This window comes from Brassica oleracea, chromosome C7 (genome assembly GCF_000695525.1).
Source record: "Brassica oleracea var. oleracea cultivar TO1000 chromosome C7, BOL, whole genome shotgun sequence".
Lineage (NCBI taxonomy): Eukaryota > Viridiplantae > Streptophyta > Magnoliopsida > Brassicales > Brassicaceae > Brassica > Brassica oleracea.
In genome coordinates, this window is record NC_027754.1 from 45,565,869 (window position 1) to 45,581,954 (window position 16,086).

Genomic DNA, 16,086 nt, shown 5'->3' on the forward strand with positions numbered 1-16,086 from the left:
TAGCTCATTGCATAACTGTTCTTGTTTAAACATTTTCAGTTTCGTTCCCATGTTGAGATTATTAGTAAAAACGTTCAGATATTAAATTAAGATTCAAATCACAAGAATAGACTTTTGAGAGTGATAAACATCCTTTTTATTGAAAAACGCACATAAATCTTGCTAAAAAAGATTTGAAACTTTAACAACATGAAAAAAGACAAATAATAAATCTTGCTAAAAAGATTGAAAACGATAACGCTGCATTCTCTCGATCAATGCCTCTAAGCCATAGCCAAACCAATCGCAAACGCGGTCAAGAACAAACCGCTTCCAACCTTCAATCCAACCGCAGCGTTTGGAGCTGGAGCTGGAGCGTGACTTGAAAGCGCCGGTGGACTACTAACAGGAGAAACCACAGGACTGCCACCCTCACCGCTACCGCCACCAGGATTACTGCGTTCAGCCAAAACAACAAGATGAATCTTCTCGCCTTTAGTGCAGCTTCCAGGAGCACCACTGATGAAGAAGTAAGCTCCTGAGTTGTCTAGCTTGAACTTTGTGTCTCCATCATTGAACTGCTTCAAGGGCTTTGCTGTGTTACAACTATCGTAATCTTCTTTTGTCACTTGTAACACCGAATCCACTTTCGCGTCATAATTCCACACTGATCCAAATGCATGAATACATCAATTATAAAACCAAAATTTATGTATATCAAAGACATGATATCATTTGCATTCAAACATGCCTTCGGTTGATATTATTGTCTAACACATCAAACATCAAACAAATATTTTAATATCATTTGAAATAAATGATTCCTTTTTCATTTTTTTCCCACATATAGTTTTTCTTTGTGATGTAACTTGTAAGCATTAGGAGAAACATAATCAAAACTATCATGCATCGTAAGAAAGACGAAGAGGTGTTTAATAATGAAGAGTACCAAGAACGTCGCCGACTTTGAAACGATTTGCCTCAGCCCAGTGATTGAGAGTGTTGCTGGGAGAATCTGGAACCTTCCACGCCCCAACATATCCACCAACCAGAATCATCCTCGGTTTGAAGGCAGCATGGCTCATTGTGGTAAGCAAGAGGAAAACAAGGGTCAATACTGGAACTATGATTCCCATTTTCTTGACTTTTTTAGAACAAACAACTCTTTGGTGTTTGGAGTTTGTCTCTCTTTTGTTTTTGTTTAGCACAAATGTAAAGATACTTGGATGTGGTGGATGCTGTTTATATAGCCATTGTGGGTTGGAGCTTAACCGAGTTTTTGCTTGGGTTCGGGAGATCCGAACCAAGCTTGAAATAAATATGGTCTTGATTAATATTAAAGTGTAATCTTCCTCTGATTTGGTAAGTCAATGACAGTTTTTACAAAATATATTAGTGAATTTAGAAACTGACACGAAATTTTTGGTTTGAAATTTTTAGTAGATTGCCATGAGTTATTTGTACTAAATATAGTGTTTGACTGTTTTCAATAACATTTAATTTGTTTGCAAAATTACCAAACCAGCTAATTAATTTCTTTTAAAGAATTTACCAAAAAAAAACAGATCCACTTTTTGAAATATACTAAGTTTCCATATATGTGTGATAATTTTATTAATGAGAGATATTAAAAGCTAGGAATATAATTTACAAATACATTAAAAATATTGTTAAAATATACTTTCTCAATTTCATAAAAAGTGTCGCTTTGACATTTTCACATACTTATATTTTTGTATGAATTTCATAAATAGATCAATGCAATTTGCAATTAATATAAAAAAAGTATAAATTGCATTAGAATTCTAAAATGACATTTTTCTAACAAGAAAAAATGTTAAAATGATATTTTTTAAAACATACTATCTCTGTTTCTGAATAAATGTCATTATGACATTTTCCACAAAGATTACGAAAGTTGCTGAAATATATGTAAATTGTTATTAATTACACCTATCTGACATATTATTTGAGATAAATAAAATTATTTATAAAATCAATGCAGTTGCAATTAATTTTCAGCTGAAAATAAGTATAATTTGCATTGAAATTGTAAAGTGACACTTTTTGTATAACAAGAAAAAAAATGTTAGAATAACACTTATTATGAAACAGAGGGAGTATCCCTCCGTTTTTAAATATAAGTCATTTTACAGAAAAAAATTTATGTTCCAAATTATATGACGTTTTCGGTTTTCTATGTAAAATTTATTAACATTTAATGTTATATGACCAATGATAATATACATTTTATTTTATTATTGATTGATTTATGGTTAGATAAATAGTTAAAGATGTTTTTGTTTAGAAAATGTAAAAAAAATTAATGATTTTTTAATCTATGTGCACAATTTTAAAACGACTTGTATTAAAAACGGAGAGAGTATATTAAATCTTGAAAACAAGAAGAAAAATATAACATAAAACAATATTTGAAAATGATGGAAATGAATTACGTTACTTGCTCTCCTTTTCTTGTTCAATGTTATTCATAGTTGTCTATTTTATCAAATTTACGTATATCTGGAATACCCAGGCTGCCATGGTGAATCTTCTTAAACCATTAGGCCACCAATCATGTATGCATGAATGAGTTGTTAATTTTGTGTTTATTCTATTTACTTAAATCAACTTTAAGTGATAATATATTTCAGGCAAAAGGAATCTTTATAGATTTGAACATGTCTCAATCTATGACACACACAGATTAGTACTAGGTAAAAGAAAAAGTATATTTAGTACACACGTACCTTTACAATGTAACGTAAGAGGTACCAGTTGTGTACTCTTTGACCTTGTTCAGTTTTATTAACAGCTAATAAAACAGTACATTTCTCTCTGTCGTATAACTGCTACTAGTAATTGATTATAAATTTATAATCAAAACTGTATACATACGGTAACAGTAGTTTATACGTTGGACATGAAAGTTCTCGAGTACTATACTAGTTACGAGTTACGACGTAAGGAGCCGTTGTGGTCGAGAACGAAACTAAACATCTTTAATGGCTATTAATTGGTAGAGCGACTGATTCAAACGTTTTTTTTTTGAGTGGCTAGACTTTAGCTTTGATTGGTACTTTGGTAGCATTGTAGCATCACCATTACTAACTTGTCTTGAGTTATGGGACTGTTCTTGTCTTTTAACGCGTCTACAGTGGTCAAGAGGAACACCAGTTTTGTCAGATTATAGAATTATAATAAGTCTTGTTCTTAACCTATTTGGCCTAGGCTTATACACATTTTAAGGCACAACCAGTCACACGGCCTTTGTTAGCTTAACCGGTTATAAATAAGATTGAGAAAGGTGTAGATGGTTAACTTAAACCAGGATGCCAAGATTTGACATGAAACATAGAAGCATTTAGTACAAAAACAAACGTTACATTATATAAAAAAAAACATGGTATGGAGATTGTCGCGACCCCAACGAAATGGTCTATTCTGAGTTAAAAAAAAAAACACAGCCAAAGATAAATCGTCTTCAAATCAAAAATCAAAAACAAGAACTCAGATAAAAGTATGATGGATAAGACATTGATTGATGATAGTTGGTTGATGGTAGTAATGATGATGATGAGAAGATCATTTGAGAAGTGTCTTGACTATGGCTTTGACATTGAGCTTCTTCAGATCAGTGTAAGACTGGCCACAACCCACGAACATAACCGGTGCTCCCGATATGTAAACCATCGACAAAGCTGCTCCAACCTACAAAGCCCATCCCAAACACTCATTAACAAAACTCATACACAAAACACTTATAAAAACAAATCATTCTATCGATGTTTTATTGTGTACCTTGTCATCAATGGTATCGAACTTCGTCAGTAAGATTCCATCAATCAATCTTGTGCTCCCGGAAGTAGAGAGATCCGACAGTTTCTGAATTTCAGAAAAAAAAAGACAAACAGTTAATAAGGGGTTCCATTACAAGAATCTAATGCGTGTAAGAAACTGAACCTGATTAAACTTTGAGAGCTGGTCTACTGCATCGTTTCCAACAAGAGCTTCACCAACAAACAAGACCAAGTCAGGTTTGTTAAGGTTAATGAGCTTCGAGAGAGCTCTCATCAAAGGCTCATTATCCTGCATCCGACCAGCAGTGTCAACAAGAACAACATCTGATCCATTACGAGTTGCTTCTTGTATGGCTTCTTTAGCAACTACTGCTGGATCCTTCTCATACCCCTTTTCAAATATCGGTATCTGTTGTTGCCACCAAATTCAAATCAGCATACCATAATCAACTGATCTTATTAAGACAACAGATGAAGTCATTACCTGTAACCTACGAGCATGAGTCCTTAACTGCTCAACAGCTCCAGAACGGAACGTGTCACAAGCAGCCATCATTACACTGACCTTATGCTGCTGAAGCCAATACGCCACTTTGGCGAGATTGGTGGATTTACCAACGCCGTTGACTCCAACAAACACGACCACGTAAGGCCTCCTCTGCTCCTTGGCAGCATGAACGTCTCTCATTATATCAATGGAGCGTCTCGGAGTCAATATACGAATCAGAGCTTCCTCCATTGCTCCCTGAAGTCATAAATGTTTCACCACAATTAAGAGACTGCAGATGGGTATGTTTTCTAGATTCAATTAGAGATACAAGGACAAAACTCAACACCTGAACGGTTGAAGAGATTCTCGTGAAGGATGCTAGCTTCTTTCCTTCAAGACTTGCTTCCACTGACTCACAAAGCTTCTCAGCTATCTCCTCAGCCTGTGAATGGAAAACTAAAATATATTATATAAATAAAAGAAATCAATAATTTGTTAGCGCCTAGGCCCGAATAATCCGCCTAGCAGCTAATTCTCTACATATATATATAGTGCAGTATATTAGACACATACCACATTCTTGGTCATGAGCCGTTCCTTGAGAGCTTTCAAGGCCGGTTCAAGGTCTGTCCTTTCAAGATTCGCCTTCCCAGTAATACTGAAACACAGATTGCATTACATGTTCAAACACTTAGATAATATAATAGATTTAAGTAAATTAGCAACAAACTAACCTCTGGAAAACAGAAGAAAACCATCCCTTCTTCTTAGCCTCTGGCTTCTCATCACTTATCGGTTCATCATCATCTTCACTCTCACTATCACTACTAAAAACCTCTTCCTTATCCATCATACTTTCTCCTTGGTCAGCAGCAGCCACAACATCCACATGACCATTGTCCCCATGTTCATCCGTGAAGTCCAGCTTCTCCTCCTGCTTAGGAGCAGCCGCCGCATCATCCCAAACCCTATTCTTCTTAGTCGCCTTCTTAGGTGGCTCCACCTTGGAAGAACCTTTATTACTACCTATACTGTCAGCTTTCCTTAAACCTCCTCTACCTCTTACACCTTTACTCCTCAGCTTCGCAAGCTTACTTACATCAACTCCAACACTATTATTATTATTATTATTATTATCAGCACTGTTCTCTTTCCCGTTAGCAACATCATCTTCCATCTTATGATTCCCGTTACTCACGCTACTGACTTTACCTTCATCATCCTTCTTCTCACCATTGCTCTTCTTCGTTTCCTCCTTCGACACCTGCCCTTGCTTCTTAACACCATTCAAAGGCTTCACCACCTGCTTCGTCCTCTTCATCTCCTCGGCACGAGCCTCAGCTTCAACCCTAAGCTGCCTAAACGTCTCGTCGAAATCATCGTACCTCATACGCTTAGGATCGTATATCTCGGAGAAGCTTTGCTTCACCATGGAGAGCAAGTCGTCTACGTAGAGAAGCTGGAGGATCTTCTGGTAGACAGCGACGAAGACGAGTCCGAGATCGTTGTGGAACGTCCACTTGAGAGTGTAGGCGCCGTAGTTGAAGGAGACTTCGCCGGATCGTTCCTCGAGGAGGCAGGAGCGGATCAGAGTGTCGATTGGTGAGCCTTTGAGAGCGTTTCCGATCTCTTTGCATGTCCATAGGATTAGTCCTCCTCTCGTGAATATCAAAAGCTGTTCTAACATCTTCCCTGAAATAAAATCAAGAGATAACCATTAGATTAAAAATCGAATCTTTTTGATCAATTAACAACACGGGATCGTCCAATTTACGAGCTTTGTCACGATCGAGAGAAAAAAAAAAACAATTATTCGAGAAAAATCAATCCGTTACGGATTAGGACATTCGAATTGAGGAACCTAGGATCTTCTACGGATTGTCTTTTTTTTTAATCCGAAACAGAACACAGGTCTTGTGTTCCGATCAAATTGAAATGACAAAAGCAAAAGAGGAATAAGATCGGATACAAACCTTGATTCCTGTCGTTTTCTTGGCGAGAGAGACGGTGACGAACAAAAATAAAATAAAAGAAAAAGTTAAATAATGATGCTCTACTGATTCCCTGTTATATATATAGGGATCAACATTAATTTTTTTTTTCTTTTGTTGGTGGTCAGTAGAAATTTAAATTATTTCTGATTTCTTTCCTTTTTTAGTTTTAGACTTTAGTTGTCGTTTGATTATTTATTTAAATATTTTAAAAAACTATAAATTTGAGTAAGATAATTACATGGACATATTCAGACACGAACTAAAATTTCGTTTAGGTAATGAAAAAGAACAAAGTCAAACCGCACTTTGCTTCGTGGAAGCCGGGTGGCTCATGGCTATGGACGGTGAACATTGAATGTTTTTGATGTCCCATACCCATTGACTGACGACGACGACACGACGATATTCCAACGCGGCAACTGTGTTAAAACTCTTCGTTTTAAGCAAGACATCATGGACCAATGAAATCTCGTAAATCTTGAGGACGTTTAACTCTACTTTTCTAAGCCCCATGGGCTTTACGAACGCCTGAATTACTTTTATGCGCTCATGAATCTGAACAAGAGTACAAAATAAGCTTTAGCTTTTCATCTCAATGACTGGTGTAACCGTCTGTAGGTGCGTTTGCGGGGGTTTACGGATGGCAAATCATTGCGGTTTTAAGCTTTACTAATAGATTTGTACGATTGGTCTAGCGGTTAGAAATTGGTGCGTTTGCGGGATATTTATAACTGATTAACTACCAAACGCATTAGTGATTAAATAATAAATTAACTATATTTACATTTTATATAATTATAAAAATATTAAAAATCATATTATTATAATAAATTTAAAATTAATATTTATAAATTATGTTATTAATTTTTTTTAAAAAAATATAACATAAATTAAAATATAATATATAGGGAAATACCCTAAGATAACACTAAAAACGTTTTTGTCACAAATATAGACGAAAATATATATGTTTTTCAGTAATTATTATGAATCTGCTATTTTTGGAAAGTTTATATTTCTATAGAGAAGTTCGTAGATTTGGGTTGTGACTTAGAAATTAAGATAGCTAGACTTTTTGTTGATAGATGAGTATTCTTTCAGAATTTTTCATCAATAGGTGCATTTTTTAAATATTTTTTTAAGAACCTGCTATTTTTGGAAATTTTTCATTTTTATAGAGAACTATTGTAGATTTTGAATTGTGACTTAGAAATAAGGATAATTAGAATTTTTTTTATAGATGAGTATTCTTTCAGAATTTTTCATCATTAGGTTGCATTTTTCAATAATTTTTACGAATCTGCTATTGTTGGAAAGTTTTTATTTCTATAGAGAAGTTTGTAGATTTGGGATTGTGACTTAGAAATTAGGATAGCTAGAATTTTTGTTGATAGATGAGTATTCTTTCAGAATTTTTCATCAATAGGTTGCATTTTTTAATAAGTTTTACAAAAACTTCTATTTTTGGAAAGTTTTCATTTCTATAGAGAACTATTGTAGATTTGGGATTGCGACTTTGAAATTAGGATAAGAAAAAGTTTTGTTGATAGATGAGTTCTCTTTGAGAGTTTTTCATCAATAAGTTGCATTTTTTCAATAATTTTTACGAAAGTTACTATTTTTGGAAAGTTTTTGTTTTTATAGAGAACTATTGTAGATTTGGAATTGTGACTTAGTAATAAGTACAAAAATAATTTGTTTTGATAGATGAGTATTCTTTCATAATTTTTCATCAATAAGTTGCATTTTTTCAATAATTTTTATGAAAGGTGCTATTTTTTAAAAAAGTTTTTATTTCTATAGAGAACTATTGTAGATTTGGGATTGTGACTCTGAAATTAGGGTAACTAGAATTTTTGTTGATAGATGAGTATTCTTTCAGAATTTTTCATCAATATGTTGCATTTCTTCAATAATTTTTACGAAAGCTGTTATTTTTGGAAAGTTTTTATTTCTGTAGAGAACTATTGTAGATTTGAGATTGTGACTTAGAAATTAAGATAACTAGAATTTTTGTTGATAGATGAGTATTCTTTCAGAATTTTTCATCAATAGGTGCATTTTTTAAATATTTTTTTAAGAACCTACTATTTTTGGAAAGTTTTCATTTTATAGAGAACTATTGTAGATTTGGAATTGTGACTTAGAAATAAGGATAATTAGAATTTTTTTTTATAGATGAGTATTCTTTCAGAATTTTTCATCATTAGGTTGCATTTTTCAATAATTTTTACGAATCAGCTATTTTTGGAAAGTTTTTATTTCTATAGAGAAGTTTGTAGATTTGAGATTGTGACTTAGAAATTAGGATAGCTAGAATTTTTTTTTGATAGATGAGTATTCTTTCAGAATTTTTTCATCAATAGGTTGCATTTTTTAAATAATTTTTACGAAAGCTGCTATTTTTGGAAAGTTTTCATTTTTATAGAGAACTATTGTTGATTTGGGAGTGTGACTTTGAAATTAGGATAAGAAAATTTTTTGTTGATAGATGAGTATTCTTTGAAAAAATTTCATCAATAGGTTGCATTTTTTCAATAACTTTTACGAAAGCTACTATTATTGGAAAGTTTTTATTTTTACAGAGAACAATTGTAGATTTTATTTGTGACTTTTAAATTAGGATAACAATAATTTGTTTTGATAGATGAGTATTCTTTCATAATTTTTCATCAATAGGTTGCACTTTTTCAATAATTTTTACGAAAGCTGCTATTTTTGGAAATTTTATATTTCTGTAGGGAACTATTTTGGATTTGGGATTGTGACTTTGAAATTAGGATAACAATAATTTGTTTTGATAGATGAGTATTCTTTCATAATTTTTCATCAATAGGTTGCACTTTTTCAATAATTTTTACGAAAGCTGCTATTTTTGGAAATTTTATATTTCTGTAGGGAACTATTTTGGATTTGGGATTGTGACTTTGAAATTAGGATAACAATAATTTGTTTTGATAGATGAGTATTCTTTCATAATTTTTCATCAATAGGTTGCACTTTTTCAATAATTTTTACGAAAGCTGCTATTTTTGGAAAGTTTTTATTTTTATAGATAACTATCGTAGATTTGGGAGTGTGACTTTGAAATTAAGATAACATGAATTTTTGTTGATAGATGAGTATTCTTTCAGAATTTTCATCAATATGTTGCATTTTTCAATAATTTTTACGAAAGTTACTATTTTTGGAAAGTTTTTATTTCTATAGAGAATTATTGTAGATTTGGAATTGTGACTTAGAATAACAATATTTTTTTAGATGAATATTATTTCAGAATTTTTCATCAATAAATTGTATTTTTAAATAACTTTTTAAAAACTAGCTATTTTTGGATATTTTTCATTTTTATAGAAAACTATTGTAGATTTTGGATTGTTACTTAGAAATTAGTATAACAAGAACTTTTGTTAATGGATGAGTATTCTTTCATAATTTTCATCGATAGGTTGAATTTTTTAAAAAATTTTAAAAAGTTTCCTATTTATTGAAAGTTTTCATTTTTTTTTTGATAATCCAGGTAATCCGGACACCCCGGAGGGAACCCAACTAGTGCCTAAGTACACTTCTACAGAAGGCATCCTGGAGGGCCACCTTTTTCACCCCATTTTAATCGACGGTGGCCAGCGGGATTCGAACCTGGGTCCGTATTGGGGCCAACGCTCCCTCAAGACCACTTGGCTGTCCTCGCCTTGGTAAATGTTTTCATTTTTATAAAGAACTATTGTATATTTGGGATTGTGACTTAGAAATAAGGATAACAAGAATTGTTTTTGATAGATGAATATTCTTTCATAATTTTTCATCAATATGTTACATTTTCAATAATTTTTACCAAAACTCCTATTTTTGTAAATTTTCATTTCAATAGAAAACTATTGTAGATTTGGGATTGTGGCTTTGAAAATAGGATAACATGAATTTTTTTTTATAGATGAGTATTCTTTTAGAATGTTTCATCAATATTTTGTATTTTTCAATAATTTTTACGAATGCTGCTATTTTTGGAAAGTTTATATTTCTGTAGAGAACTATTTTAGATTTAGGATTGTGACTTAGAAATTAGGATAACTAGAATTTTTGTTGTTAGATGAGTATTCTTTTAGAATTTTTCACAATAAGTTGCATTTTTAAATATTTATTTAGGAACCTGCTATTTTTGGAAAATTTTCGTTGTTATAGAGAACTATTGTAGATTTGGAATTGTGACTTAGTAATAAGTATAATTTGAATTCATTTTTATAGATGAGTATTTTTTCCAGAATTTTTCATCATTAGGTTGTATTTTTTTAATAATTTTTACGAATCTGCTATTAGGATAACATGAATTTTATGTTGATAGATGAGTATTCTTTCAGAATTTTCATCAATATGTTGCATTTTTTCAATAATTTTTGCGAAAGTTGCTATTTTTGGAAATTTTTTATTTCTATAGAGAATTATTGTAGATTTGGAATTGTGACTTAGAATAACAAGATTTTTTTTAGATGAGTATTATTTCAGAATTTTTCATCAATAAATTCTATTTTTTAAATAATTTTTTAAAAATAGCTATTTTTGGATAGTTTTCATTTTTATAGAAAACTATTGTAGATTTTGGATTGTTACTTAGAAATTAGTATAACAAGAACTTTTGTTAATAGATGAGTATTCTTTCATAATTTTCATCGATAGATTGCATTTTTAAAAAAAATTTAAAAAATTTCCTATTTATGGAAAGTTTTCACTTTTTTTTTGATAATCCAGGTAATCCGGACACTCGGAGGGAACCCGACTAGCACCTAAGTACACCTCCGCATAAGGCATCCTGTAGGGCCACCTTTTTCACCCCATTTTAATCGACGGTGGCCAGCGGGATTCGAACCCGGGTCCGTATTGGGGCCAAAGCTCCCTCAAGACCACTGCGCCGTCCTCGCTTGGTTAAAAGTTTTCATTTTTATAAAGAAATACTATAGATTTGAGATTGTGACTTAGAAATAAGAATAACAAGAATTGTTTTTGATAGATGAATATTCTTTCAGAATTTTTCATCAATATGTTACATTTTCAATAATTTTTACCAAAACTCCTATTTTTGGAAATTTTCATTTCAATAGAGAACTACTGTATATTTAGGATTATGACTTTGAAATTAGGATAACAAGAATTTTTTTTTAGATGAGTATTCTTTCATAATTTTTCATCAATAGATTGCATTTTTTCAATAATTTTTACGCAAGCTGCTATTTTAAGAAAGTTTTTATTTAAATAGAAAACTATTGTAGATTTGAGTTTGTGACTTTGAAATTATGATATCATGATTTTTTGTTGATAGATGAGCATTTTCAGAATTTTTCATAAATAGGTTGCATTTTTAAATATTTTTTAAAAAATTTACAATTTTTTAATAGTTTAAATTTTTATAGAGAACTATTGTAGATTTTCGATTGTAACTTAGAAATTAGGATAACATTAATTTTTTTTTATATATGAGTATTCTTTCAAAATTGTTCATCAATAGATTGTATTTTAAAGCATTTTTTTAAATACCTGGTATTTTTGAATAGTTTTCATTTTTATAGAGAACTATTGTAGGTTTTGTAATATGACTTAGAAATTAGTATAAAAAAAATTTGTTAATAGATGATTATTCTTTCAGAAATTTTCTTTGATAGTTTGCATTTTTTAAATAGTTTTTAAAAAACCTTATATTTTAAGAAAGTTTTCATTTTTATAGAAAACTATTGTAGATTAGGGATTGTGACTAAGAAATAAGTATAACAAGAATTTCTTTTGATAGATGAATATTTTTCAGAATTTTTCATCAATAGGTTACATTTTCCAATAACTTTTACAAAAACTACTATTTTTGGAAAGTTGTAATTTCTATAGAGAACTATTGTAAATTTGGGATTGTGACTTTGAAATTAGGATAACAAGAATTTTTGTTGACAGATGAGTATTCTTTCAGAATTTTTCATCAACATGTTGCACTTTTCAATAATGTTTACGAAAGCTGCTATTTTGGAAAGTTTTTATTTCTATAGAGAACTATTGTAAATTTGGGATTGTGACTTAGAAATTATGATAACTAGAATTTTTGTTGATAGATAACTATTCTTTCAGAATTTTTCATTAATATATTGCATTTTTTAAATAATTTTTTAAGAACCTGCTATTTTTGAAAAAAATAAATCATTTTTATAGAGATCGGAGATTGTGACTTAGAAATAAAGATAACAAGAATTTTTGTTTATAGATGAATATTATTTTAAAAAAATTCATCAATAGGTTGTATTTTTTAAATAATATTTTATGAACCTACTATTTTTTGAAAGATTTCATTTGATAGATAACCATGGTAGATTTGAAATTGTGAAAAATTGTGAAAGAATACTGGTCAAAACTCTTGATAGTTCTGTTATTTATAGCATTATAGATTGAAGATTCTTGGGTTAATCCAAGGTTTCTATATATACTCCATTATAATTTAATAGTGGTGATGCATTCTTACGAGGACGCAGATTATTAGCATGGAAGCTTGGGTCCTATAATCCATAATATATCCCAAACTGTTCCGACTTTACATAATTTAAGCGTATAATCAACACCCAGACCAACCAGCCCCTATTACATTGGTTCGTTAATTTAATCCACCATTAATTTATACAATTATATATACAACAAATCCCCTGTATATTAGTTGAGAAGCATTTGAAAAATTAGAACTTTAATTTTGTATTAATTAAAAAAAACTCTAAATCCTAGGTGGCACTCTAAATGCTTTCTAAATTCCATTTCAAAGAATTCTAGAGCATCTAATATAAAGTATAGTTTAATCTAATGGTGTCACATTATTCCATAATTATATAACACTAGAGAACATTATATTAACCTAAAATATATGAAGTGTGTATTCTTTTCTTAAATAAAAGCTACAAAATTACCTAATATGATTTACATATATATGGTAATTAATAATTATGAATAATAAAGATTTGATAACAATTTTTGCATCCTTCTTCATTTTTGTTTAAATTTATATTATTAAAAAAATTAAACAATCACATTAACCATATAATAAAAAAAATTAGATTTTTTCTTATATGTTATATTTTGAATTTTTTAAAATGACTTTAAATTACAAAAATGAGGAAACCTTATATGTTATTTTTTTTAAACGATTTTAAAATACAAAAATGAGGACACCTTATATGTTATTTTTTTTTATATATTAGATTTTTTCTTATATGTTATACTTTGAAGTTTTTAAAACGACTTTAAATTACAAAAATTTAAGCTTTCCTTAAGTATACGACTAAAAACATTAAAATGACTTGTATCAATTAGATGGTTGATTTGAAAGCTTTCAAAACCATATAGAAGATAAAAGTCAAAATAATTCAACTGTGTAAACAATACTGTTCATTTTTTTCAAGAATGTGTTCAATGAAAAAATAAGGTTTTTATGTCATAATTTGTTTAATCCAATCCGATCAACTCATGATGTATTAATTATAGTTTTGTTCCATTGTTTTTAATAAAATTGATCCGATCCATCGGAAATAAATTATATAATAACAACGAAAAATATTTTATATATATAAATAAAATGATCAAATATATAAAAAAAACTATCGATAATATATTCAAATAAACTCACCCTGCGCGAAGCGCACATCTCATGCTAATGTTGTGTTAACGTCAATTTGCATTAACACCCCCCAAACATAGATCGTGATTGACTGCGAGTTGCATAAAATCCATATCATTAATGATCGCTATTCCTTCGGATCTGCACATCATTACGCCAGCTCTCTTTAAATTGTTTTGACTTTGCTGGTTCAAAGTCTAACGTGTTAATAATACTATTACGGTCGCAATCCTCATTTCTTTTTTCCACAATATATTAGGAATACACTATTAGGAATTTTAAAAAGCAAAACATAACAAGTTGTGGTTTCGAAAACTTTTCTATTTTCTTACTTTTAAATTTATTTCTTACAACAAGGAAAGATTGATATTAATTGGAGTTGGAGCATTTAATTAAATCGTCGGAAGTTGTATATACGATGTTTGACTGGAAGTATTAGACCACATAAAACCGGACAGACAGCTTTCAACTCAAAGCATCATATTGCCAAAAAAAAATAGTAGTATTACGAAGACCATTAATATACTAAGTATAAATATTCACTTTTTTGAAGCATCCGTAAAACCAATACAATGACAATCTAAAGTCAAATCAGCAATTGAGTGCAAATTTTCAAGCATGAAAACAAAAAACCTAACCAGTGATGATATTTAGATATACGTAGTACTTGCTTTTGGGGCACCGGTCTGGACCTATCATTTCTTACGCAACAACGCAACTGAAGCTTTTGCAATGGTGCAGTTGGTAAATAGTCTGGTGGAGAAGTGATCTTTGACAGCTTGTGTTCAGCACAGCTTCTCCGATTGAGTTGATAATGGAAAGCGAGCCGAAGAGCTTCTCCGATTAAGAGATTATGGAAAGCCGAACATGTAACTCTCAAAATATGACAAAACAAAAGCCTACTTGATCAAAACATAATACTATTTTATACTATAAATATTGAATTAAAGATGTAATCAACATCCTTAATTTGTTTACTAAGATCATCTCCGATAGTTCATTCTATTTATAATGAAAAATAATGTGATGAACAAAAAATAAATGAATTACTATATTTATGCAGCAAACCAATTTTTACTTTATTATAGAGTCAAAAATAAAGTGATGTTGGAGTAATTTTATTCTAAATTCTATTTTATTCTAAAAAATAATACCACTATATAGTCTATGTTTTAGAATATATAATGTTTTAAGTGAAACACATATACTAAGAAAGTTTCTTTATTTTAAAATATCATTAAAATAGAACAAACAATTTACTCAATTATAAAATATACTTAAAAATATAATTGGTATATATTTTTTAATTAAATAAGAGATCATTTAGAAAATTGAAAACATTTAATATTTTGAAGTATCAGAAAATCTTTTAAACATCTTACATCTTGAAATTTCTAAATGTGAATAATTGTACGCATTATTTTTTAACGAAAAACACCATTAAACACACATGAATCCAATTTTTTATTGGCAAGCAATGATGTTTTGTTATTTACTTTTGCTACAGAATTGCACTTTTATAGGCAGGGTGTTTTTTTTCCACCGTGAACAGTTGCTTCTTTGCAATATGATACAAAAGCCATCATTATTATTTGCGTTATGAAATAACTTATAATTTATAGTATCGAGAAATTTAAATAACAGTAGAATTTAATATCCGTAAGAAACAAATAATACTAATATAAGGGAGAGAGTTTATTATAAGGAAGAAGAAGAAGATGTAATGGTTCTTTGATTATAAACTCTTGTTCTTGTTTTTTTTTTGGTGCACAAAAGAGTGAGATGAGTGATGGTATTTATAGTGAACAACAATACATAAAATAACAAAGATGATGCTTAATTTGGTAAATGCGTGGGTGATCATAGTGCTTGATGAGTAGATGATCATAGTGCTTGAGTTGGTAAAGGAGTGGAGGATCATTTCAAAGTTTATGTTATAACACTCCCCCTTGATCATTCATCTTTGTATTAAATTAAGTTTCGTAACACTCCCCCTTGGGGACCGGTGTCACTCTCCGTTCTCGCTTAACGTCTTTGTTGCCTCGTTAAAAACCTTTCTAGGAAAACCCAATGGGAAAAACCATAGTTAGGTAAAAAGAGTACAACTACGTAAGCTCCCCCTCGATTGAGCAGTCATAGATCCTTCTGATGACGCATTCCAATGTTATGGACATGTTTTCTGAATACCGA

At 30.4% G+C, this 16,086-nt stretch overlaps 2 protein-coding genes across 3 annotated transcripts; both read right to left on the reverse strand.

The window, feature by feature from the left end:
- Positions 1–246: 246 nt before the first annotated feature.
- Positions 247–1,158, reverse strand: LOC106305441 (early nodulin-like protein 3). The gene is made up of 2 exons (XM_013741811.1): positions 929–1,158; positions 247–646 (listed from the first exon to the last, which is right to left on the reverse strand). Exons 1-2 carry the CDS (start codon positions 1,113–1,115, stop codon positions 264–266), a joined length of 570 nt encoding a protein of 189 aa, XP_013597265.1. The 5' UTR covers positions 1,116–1,158; the 3' UTR covers positions 247–263.
- Positions 1,159–3,342: 2,184 nt separating this feature from the next.
- Positions 3,343–6,325, reverse strand: LOC106306820 (signal recognition particle receptor subunit alpha). Of its 2 annotated transcripts, none has more exons than XM_013743577.1 (8): positions 6,243–6,325; positions 5,004–5,961; positions 4,843–4,927; positions 4,616–4,711; positions 4,264–4,524; positions 3,943–4,188; positions 3,781–3,864; positions 3,343–3,690 (listed from the first exon to the last, which is right to left on the reverse strand). In XM_013743577.1, the coding sequence occupies exons 2-8, from the start codon at positions 5,954–5,956 to the stop codon at positions 3,565–3,567; spliced, it is 1,851 nt and encodes a 616-aa protein (XP_013599031.1). In that variant the 5' UTR covers positions 5,957–5,961; positions 6,243–6,325; the 3' UTR covers positions 3,343–3,564. The 2 variants fall into 2 exon arrangements, with proteins under 2 accessions (XP_013599031.1, XP_013599032.1); XM_013743578.1 differs by lacking the exon at positions 6,243–6,325 and adding an exon at positions 6,131–6,226.
- Positions 6,326–16,086: the final 9,761 nt, after the last annotated feature.

Excerpts from the sequence above, each read along its gene's own strand:
- LOC106305441 (XM_013741811.1), bottom strand. The coding sequence starts at position 1,115 with ATGGGAATCATAGTTCCAGTATTGACCCTTGTTTTCCTCTTGCTTACC. Across the intron at positions 647-928 it reads CAAAGTCGGCGACGTTCTTG|TGTGGAATTATGACGCGAAA; the intron begins GTACTCTTCATT and ends CATTTGGATCAG.
- LOC106306820 (XM_013743577.1), bottom strand. The coding sequence starts at position 5,956 with ATGTTAGAACAGCTTTTGATATTCACGAGAGGAGGACTAATCCTATGG. Across the intron at positions 4,712-4,842 it reads GGCTCATGACCAAGAATGTG|GCTGAGGAGATAGCTGAGAA; the intron begins GTATGTGTCTAA and ends TTCCATTCACAG. Across the intron at positions 4,189-4,263 it reads CTCATGCTCGTAGGTTACAG|ATACCGATATTTGAAAAGGG; the intron begins GTAATGACTTCA and ends TGGCAACAACAG.